General features: G+C 33.1%; 1 protein-coding gene across 4 annotated transcripts in view; it reads right to left on the bottom strand.

Moving 5' to 3' along the window:
* The window catches only part of LOC108750646 (flocculation protein FLO11-like), a 79,606-nt gene that overhangs the window by 44,185 nt on the left and 25,288 nt on the right, over positions 1 to 10,133 (bottom strand). For all 4 annotated transcript variants that reach the window (XM_018490263.1, XM_018490252.1, XM_018490282.1 and 1 more), the window contains exon 2: positions 3,350 to 3,410. In XM_018490263.1, coding sequence (XP_018345765.1) covers positions 3,350 to 3,383 — 34 coding nt within the window. In that variant the 5' untranslated portion in view covers positions 3,384 to 3,410. The remainder of the gene's footprint in view (positions 1 to 3,349; positions 3,411 to 10,133) is intronic.

Here is a 10,133-nt window from a genome sequence, read left to right as displayed (position 1 = left end):
TATATATATATATATATATATGTATGTATGTATATAGGTACACATTATGCTCTTCATATAAATGAACTTCCAAATCATTTATACATTTATGTCACATAATATAGATATATATTCTCACAAAGGAAATCTGTGTGATTTCATGATACTAATTTTTTTCTTACTTATATCCTTTTGATGGTATTTATGTCTTTTTTAATTACGCAAGGTTTCAACGTGTGCCTCCAATTTTTAACAATACATGCTTAAGAATGTATTATACATAAAAGCCTAACACAATAAATCGCTAAGGAGTTGCGCAAATTATCGCAAATTCAAAACACGCTTTGTTCCTGCGCTTTCTTGAATCCTATCAATCGCTTACGAAATGTTCGTTGCAACCGTGTGTAAGGCGCTCATCATCCGGCTATCCTGCAAATGTGCGCCTTGAGAGAACTCGAGATTTACATTTTATACTTTGCGAACGCAGCTGGTGGTCTGACGAGGCGCTTACATACGATTTGCACAGAATGCTCGTATCATCCTTTCATTCTTCAATTCCCTATTCCATCCGGCTCCGACATTATCACCGGTGTTGACATCTTTCCACGTGGTTTTTTTTACAAATTTATACTTTACGGACCATGATCTCTCGCGTGATTTCGTTATGGCGACTTTACACGCTCGGCTCTTAGAAATTATTTTCATTCTTCAAATACCGCCATAAAGCGTCCTGTATCACACAAACGTGACATATATAAAACTGAATTTTTATATACTTCAACTAATAACATCATAGATTTTGCGATTTGGACACCTCTTAAGTTGCATGCTCGAATTTCTTTGGATGAAAAAATAAATTCCAAGATACCCTCTTCACCTTGCACATTTTAACTTCTTTTTTAATTAATTTATTAATCATATATTAGGTTGAGTAAAAAGTCATCGCGTATTTTTTAGCTCAAAGTTGTATATACAATATCTTCGTCAATAATGAATGAAATTCAAATTTAAAGAAAGGGTTTTAAAGCTTGAAATCTCTACTTTTAAAAGCTTATCATATTTTTTAAGTTTATATGAGTTTGATAATTTTTACATACCAAAAATTACGAGCTGAAAAAGACGAAAAATTTTCTTCTCACTTTATGGATTTGTAACGTGTCCAAAACGAATTTGAGAAAATTTTCGATTACCTATCGTGAAAGCTTGATACTTTCCCTACAAAATCGTTTTTTTTAAATATTCCTACGACTTTTGATTACTGAGTTATCGCGGATTAAATAAAAGAATTATTTTGACTTTAATTGCTCATAACTCCATTAAAAATTGTCGTATCGTATAATTTAAAAAAGAGATTTTTAAAGCTGAAACTTTACTCTATTAAGATATATTTATATTGTTGGTAAGAAAGTAATTACGGTTTTTACTGATAGATGTCTTTTAAAAAAACGCGATGACTTTTTACTTAACCTAATATTTGTTTGAATCATATATATTCTAAATTTATATCGTAGAATAAGTTAACATTTTTTTATCCTCGGGCAAGATTTTATACATGGAAAGAACAGTTTTGCTGAAGTATCTAAAGCCTTGTCTACAATAGTCGCACAGGCTATCGCAAGTCGTATGAAATGTAGAAGTATCGCATGCTCTTGTCGTACAGAGTTGAGTCAATTTTAACTTTCTGCAACTGCGACAAGCGTACCGCATGAGCTCAGCCAATTACAGCACAGCAAGTTGGTGTTTAAAATTTGTTGTTGAATTATGTGCAAACAATCCTTGCGACTATTGTAAACGAGGCTTTAAAGTTTAACTACAGATATGAAAATATTATAATTTTGTTGTAGCATTCTTGAGATCATCATACTTGAGATTCCTACGTAATTCTTTTGATAATTCAACAAAATTATTTTTAGATCTGTAGCTATCTAAATTTTTAAATGCTTCAGCAAAATCATTCTTTCTGCGTATCTATAATAGTATTAATAGTAATGTCTACAGGCTTTTCATATTTAATGCTTCTGCGATCCATGCAATAAAAACTTGAACATAAGAGAAACAATTTTAGAGATACGTTAATGACTAACGTAATAGATAACTTATTTCGTTGACTAGAAAAGATCTCGTTATATAAAGCTTTTAAATTTTATACATTAAATAATTTACATTTTATCTTTATATATTTACATATTTATTTATCTCGTGCTATACACATATACATATCGGTAACTATTTCTTTATTAAAGTATTAAATTTATTATATGTTTATATCCGTGTCTTTTTCAATCTCTAATGCTGATTGCGTGAGGCGATTCATTCCCGATTCTTGCAGCGTGCCGCGCTGTTAGCTCGTTCGCTCGCGCGATTCATTTGCGATTCTTAAATCGTATTCGATCGCCACGCGCGTGTTTACATCTACGTAGGAAACACCTTGGTCTCGGCACTAAAACCTAGTTAGCGGACAAGCCGATCCGGGCGTCTTTCGAGGACATCCTCGAGATCGCGCTCACGCAAGTCAGATTGTACTCAATCTTATTTAAGGGGATGCTGAAATGATCAAATTATCGACATTACGGCCGTATAAAAATCTTCGAATTAACTGAACGGAATAAAAAATTTTTTTACAGGATTAAAGTTTGCTAAATTAGGAGGTGGTGAAATCAATGATCAAAAGTGATCGAAAGAAAGTTAAAACTTTTTAACTTTTTTTGCGATTTTAGTATAGTGTCCACTGCATCGCCTCCTAATTTTGTGTCAATTTTAATGTAAAAGGATTTTCTCAATAATTTGCTTACTTCAGCATCCTCTTAATCCTCAAAAACAACGAGGAAGACTGATCACTATCGTAAGACGTCAAGTTTTATGCGTTCTGCCGCGGAGGATGATCGTGAAAAAAGTGTCGCCCACATAAGAACGAGGTGATTCATGGAACTGCAAAGAATCGCATTTCTCCGCGAATTAAAAAATAATTAGAGATGATTTGATTTAATTTCTTTTCTTAAGCAAAATTATTATCTCATCGCATAATTACATCTCAGTGATATTTGATAAAATTTAACGAAATATTCTATGGAAATTTTAAATGCCATCCACTTTTCTTATTTTCACCACTCGTATGTATAATAAGAAGATTATGTAATTTAATTAACATATAATATATATTATCTTTTATGGGTTATTTATATTTAGATAATATATTATCTATATTTATACCTATTTAAATAATAAGTATATATAAATTTAATAATAAATAAAGTTTGTTTTATACATATATTTATATTTTTCCATTTTGTAATAGGAGCCTCATTAATTCTAGTGTCTGTTGTAAATTTGCTTGTCGCCATAAAAATGATAGAAATATGAAGAAACTTACTTTGCAGCAAAAATCCATGCAGCGCGAGGTTCATGGCTACAATATTATTGATTTCTTCAGCCTGAAACAGAAAGTATAAAATCGTTAAAATCAGACGATTGTTGCAAAACAAATATTAAATTTCATAATGCATTCATATTTACATCATTATCACATCGCTATAATCGCGTATATAAATTTCCATCGAATTTAATTAAATATAAACATTAAATATGCGGAAATATTTATATATTTTTAATGGTCCACGTAACAGGTAATAAAATTATCTTACAAATGGAGAAAGCATTTCGTATATCGCGACGTCGCGTCGGAAACACGGCGTCAACGTCGAAACGTAAATGGTATTCTAACAATTTGCTCTCGGAGAGTAATAACATAATAACTAGCCACGCTAATTGCTACTAAATCGCCGGAGGCGTAAAGGAATTAACCGAGGCAAATAAACTCGTCCCGCCAGTCCGTCGATCTTTGTATGCTCTTGCGGACGGTCAGTAGCTTCAAAGGACGTGTGACATCTCTATCGCCAGTGTCAATATTTGGAAGCCTCGGCACGAGAAGAGGAACAAACGCAGTCTAATACCGCAATACCGCATTCAGTGCATGTCGATCTATCGAGTGCCCCACTAGTGGCTAGCTAATTACCCGTCTATTAATTAAGCGTAACTTAGGCAACTCCTCGAGCGAAAGTCCTTGGTGAAACAGTCAAGAACGCAATTTAAAGAGCAACTAGTATTTTGCGACTTTATAATCTCATCGTGAGCAGGCAAGAATTTCTTAGCACCTTACTACTTTTCCTTTTTTTTTTTTTCGTTTTACGACATGCTTTTAAAATACCTCATATTTATTGTACCGTAACAAACTGTAATTCATGATTCATTAATATAATGTTAAGGACTTTGAAGAAATATTATTATTGAATGGATCTATAATAGATTCTCTCTCTCTCTCTCTCTCATGTATTTTATTTTTATATTTTTTTCGTTATTTAGTATTTAAAAATAAGAAGCACAATGCTTGAAATATTTTAAATATCTTTGTTGTTAGAAATCATACACTTTTATTAATTTTATTTCAATGAATTATCGAATACCTATATATGGCTGCGGCACTGCCATATAGCGATTTCGTACGTGCGAAAAATGATAAATAAGATCGCCTGTGCATATAGAGAGAGGAGAGGGGAATGTTCGAAAGTCTATAGGGAACAATGACCGGGCGATGTTGCAGGCAAAAATAATTCAGGTCGCGCAAGTTAACGTTATAACGGCGTATTTGTCGACGAAGAAACGGCCGATGAATTTCGCGACCCGAATTATTGTTAAACGAGATAACTGCGCGATCAGAAAAATGAGTTTTGTTTGAGAAAATGGGAGAATAATGTGAATCTCGCCTTGGTTGAGCGGAGATTTACTTCTTTATAATTCTTCGATATTTCCGTTGACAAAATTCTTAAAGACAATTTGTTTTTATTGTGTAATGTAACTTTCTCTTTATTCTTCGCACTTCTTTATTTTTAGATTATCGGCAAAAGTTACTTTCATCTCTATTATTAAACTTTGATACGTTAACTCAAAAGCAATATTAATTATCGTGTTGATGTTTTAAACGTCATTTATTATCATGACGGTCAAGAAAAGTATTTATTTAGTTTCATAATAAACTATTACCATGGTTGTTATATTATTCTTTATATAATTATGTTATCTTTTCTATTTCTTTTTATCTTTTATACCTTTATAAAAATATAATTATATAAATAAAATAACGTATAAAGAAAAAGCGAAAGAGTAAAAAATAAAACAAAATAGTATATTTTTATATTTAAATTTCGTTATTAAAATAATAGTGGATGGAACAATTATTTTATTAAAGTATTTCCAAATTTTTAGATACAGATCTAAAAATAATATTAATAGATCATCCAAGTAATTACGTAGAAAATTCAAGCATGACGAGCAATATGCTGCAAAAAGTTTTAACATTCTTTGAACATTAAAATGAAACATTAAATTGATTGTCCTACATAATATAAATTATTTTAATAGTTTAATAAAATTATTTTTAGATCTGTATCTAGCTAAATTTTTAAATATTTTAGCAAAAAACCATCCTTTACAATATTAGAATTAATAAACAAGTAATATTTTCGCAATATTTGCAATTATATTCTGCAATTATCTCTCTTCTCACACAAAATCAAGCGTGATCTAAGTAATAATTACGCACCCAAGAAAACTGAAACAACCATAAACTGTCTAGATACTCGTCGTTTGCAAAACGAACGCACAATATTTGGCACAATCATTTACAACTCGAATAGCATCAAGGTCACAAGTTGCACAACTGCAGCGGTTTGTGCACTTTATTGCAATGTAAAAGCGACGCGATGGTTATCGGATCTCAATTTATCATAACGAATCGTAGCTCGGCTTTTACTCGATAAATAGTGCCGATAACACGCGATCGGCACGTTTCTTCAGTACGCTTTATATGGCAGTTATGAATGATCAGTTCGATTCAATCATTTCTCGAGCCTGCTTCCCAACGTGTGGAGGCGTATGCATACATCGCAGTTTGTCAGGTCCATAGAGGCGAATTCAAGATATTCCTTCCGACAGATAAAAAGACGAGATAAATATCTCCACCACATACATACGAGCTGAGAAAAATCGCAAAGGGTCCATCAACGACTTTTAAGCTTAAGTTTTACCTTAAAATTTCATTGTAGACAATTTAAAGGGGGAAATACATGTAGAACCTTCAAAAAATGTAAAATTTTTTTATTTCATAAAATAAAAGTACCATATCTTAATATGTACCCGAAATTTTAGAACAAAGTATTTTTGAAGTTAGAGCCTATGAACGTGACTCATCTTCGTTCTGCGTGCTATTACAGGTATATTCGGGTACTCGGAATAGGGAGACCCAGGGCCTACAAGCTGCCGTTGTAACGCTGAGGCACTACTTGTAGCGTTACCTGAAAAAGATGAGAGAACTTTTTCGTCAAGTTTGTCAAAAATATAAAAATTCACGGTCCCAGGTAGCCCTACAAGCAGTACCTCAGCCAGGATTGAGCAATTTAGAGCTGCGAGTAGCTTCTTATGTATAATACGTGTAACAAACGATATTATACAGTATAAAAACCATGTATAATACGTTATGTTTAATACATGCTCAACCCTGATTTCAGTGTTACAAGACGGCAGCCCTGTAGACTCTGGGGAGATCTATTCTTTGTAATTTCCTCTTTTTCTTTGAACTCTTATTTCGATTAGAGCAGATATTCGAGCAAGAGTATATGTGTATCATTTCGAGTGAAAAGAACTTTATACATAACAGGAAGAATATTTTCATTGTCTTTACAAACAAGCGTTTCAAGCCAGTTGCAGTCAGTGTAATCTCAGAATTCGGTGTGTACGGATTTTGACAATTTAAAATGCAATCATATCTTAAAGAAAACAAAGAAGTACCTTTCCGAGCATCAAAACCACGGGATAAAAGCCGTTTCTGCGGTAATCAATTCACGAATAAGCAAGGAGAAACAGTTGAAGCAAGTGCAAGTGTAAGTGTAAGAAAACTTTGTAGTACCAGCAGTGATAATATCGTTTGAAATCCTTTGCGAAATCGCTTACAGATTTATGAATTTTTTATTTTATTCACGGCTCTCTCAGATCTCGTAATTTGTTTTGAGTTTAAACAAAAAGTGAAGTTTAAGGAGGCTGGAGATCGAGGCCTCGGATTCAAACTTGTGATGTTGTGCCAAGACTGTGTCGCCGAGATGTACATTCCGGACCCTTGATCGATATTAATGGATACGAAGTGAATCGTAAGATCGTATTTGTTATGCGTTTCTTAGGTCTTGGCAGGGAAGAGATTAATTTATTCTGTAATTTCATGGATCTTTGCGACGGATTAGCTGAAAGTTCGTACAACAGCATATTATAGAACATATGTACACTGCTACAAAAACAGTATTTAACCTTTGTACAAAAAAAGCTATAAACATAGAGAAAAAGAAATATGAAGAACAAGGAAGGTCAATTTGTAATTTAAAGATGTCTGATAACGGTTCATGGAAAAAATGGTTTCGAGTCTCTGTATGACGTAACGACGCTAACAGGATATTATTTTACAATCGAATCTACAACCGTGAGATATTCTTAGACATTCCTTAGGGTGACGCATAAAGGTATATAAACGTTACCTATCTATCGGTTTAGATAACTAAACGTGCCCTTCGGACTTGAAAGATACAATAAAGTTTCGAAATAAAGATGAAATACTAAAGTGAAAATGAAACTAATCTAGGAGTAAACTAAAGATGAATTGATAATAGGAGAGAGAGATCTACCAGAATGTAACAGCATAAAATCGATTGGTTTGGACTACATTATTATTTATACCTTAATTGTGGAAAAGGACATTTAAATATGTTATATAAAGACAGTTAGTTTTCTAAATACTTATTTGAAAAATAATTGAGTAAAACAGATAAGTTTAGGATCTTCTTAACCTGTCACTGGAATGCATTGTAAATCAATCGTTGAGGGAGAAACGCCGCGGCTATAAATATACGCCGATTGACAATTTCAATAATATCGAGTGCGATTTTCGAAGATATTTATAGTTTCTCTGTCAGTGTGAAAACCCTTTTATTACATGTAAATTTCTGCGAGCGGAATGTACAGTAAATCGGCGTCTTCGTTTTTACTGCACGTCCGAATAACCCGCTTGGTATAAACGCGTTCCTTCTGCGTTGTCTTATATTATTTCCAGTAACGAAGGTCGTAGCGATATTCACGTGTAAATGTATTGCTCGTAAAAAGCATATTTATCTTCGTAAGGTGTATTACTCGTTCGACCAGCGTGTTGTTTACGTGAACGATTCGCAAAGCGTCTCCGCTCATTTCAGTGCACTTTTCTCGCGTCTCTCGTGGACGCCGCTCGTAAGAGACGATTTTCACCTTACGTAAAACCGGCACATCGGCTTGGCCATGGCTTGTTTCCACGGCGAACGACTTTCCCCCTTCGATCTTGTATCGCACGATGCACGCATGATGTGTTTTATCGATGACGGTAACCGCGCCCTCAACCGTACCGAATCTCACGATCGATCGGCGAATTCTCAATCTCGCATTGCCCGCAAAAAGAATAATCGCAAAATCGTAAATAAATTTCAATCGTAAACATAATAGATATAGACATTAGATATAGACTGCGCATTTTAATTAAGCTGTCACTGTTTAGAAAGAAAGAGATAACTTTAATGCGAGCACGGAAAAAATAATCTTGATGAAATATTTAAAAATTGAAACAGATACAACTCTGAAAATAATTTTGTTAAAATTTTCTTAGACCATATAATATAAGTTAATTAGCTAAGTCTTTATTATATGCTCTCTATCCGAAACGAATTAAAGAGAGATACTGATTCAGCAGAAGAGCAGTTTTGACACTATTGTAAAATTCTTTGATATAATTAATCTTGCTCTTAATTCCACTCACTAAAATATATAAATTAATCATATTGAAAAATTTTACAACAAAAACTCCTTTTTCTGTTGAACGCAATCATTGATACGCTTCAACGTTACATTTAACGGAACATATAGTAGATGCTAAAATTAGTTAAGGTAGGGAACGTACAGTTTTATATCTATTATCTCTATGATCCCGGTATTGCGCTGTTATTTAACAGCGAAATCTAGAAATGCTTTTTTATTCGATACTTTTGTGATAATCGTTACGATATACATAATTGCAATCTTAGATGTAATTTATACTTCACGTATAGTGTATAGTTGATATATCTTGGGCGATGGTTTAAGATGATAGATGAAATATGCAATTTCATTGCACTGAAAGCAAGCGACTTTTGGCGTTAGTTGAATACCGAGAAACCAGGAAGCCGCCCATTTTCTCGTATCTAATTAATAGTCCTCGATTCGTCGCGTCGGCTCTAATTTTACACGGAAGAAAGCGAATTCGAAATCGTCCGCATCGGAGACGCGTTGCGCATACATTAACATTGTAGATTCCACTTTTCCTTCCGAAAGTAAAAAATTCAAGGTCGTGCATTCGGTCTAAGAATTTTTGCACTGTAAAACGAAACGCGATAAGTTTCCCAATTTGCAATAAGAATCACAAATATTTTACGAAGAAATAATAAATGTGCACGAGAAAAGAGAAACAACGCCGGAAGCAATTATAGTGCAATTATAAATTATATCACGTCGTATGATTGATCTTTGCATTAGTTGTGTATTTTCGCCGTCATATTTATATACGGTTATCTTTGAGAGAGATCTAATGTTCTCGCGCAATCCGTGCATCTCGATATTGAAAAACGAAACTGCTCGGATGCCACGGAATCAGAATAGATTATTTCTCATCGATTTCTCGGCGTAACGAGGAGCTCGTAGAAATATCGAGCATGCATGTGTGTATGTGTGGAGCGTTCAAGCGATACTTTCTTTAAATCTCTAATTATTAGATAGCATACTGTAAACATGCGTCACTTCTTTACAGTCGAATCTGGTAAACTTTCTAGATTGAGAGAGATATTGATTTCACTGATATATTATATTTATGACAAACAAATTTTTATGTTGCAAATTTATCTTCCTCGTTTTACATGTCCAAATAATTGGAATATATGTTATTATATTATATAAATATATAATAGAGTACTCTTTAATCTTTAAAGATATATTAATAATCATGAAATAGTTAATAATTAATGGTGCGATTATTCATTATCTTCTATTAATTATCGTATCAATAT

This window comes from Trachymyrmex septentrionalis, unplaced genomic scaffold (assembly GCF_001594115.1).
Source record: "Trachymyrmex septentrionalis isolate Tsep2-gDNA-1 unplaced genomic scaffold, Tsep1.0 scaffold11, whole genome shotgun sequence".
Classification (NCBI taxonomy): domain Eukaryota; kingdom Metazoa; phylum Arthropoda; class Insecta; order Hymenoptera; family Formicidae; genus Trachymyrmex; species Trachymyrmex septentrionalis.
This window is presented reverse-complemented; position numbering and strand designations above follow the sequence as displayed.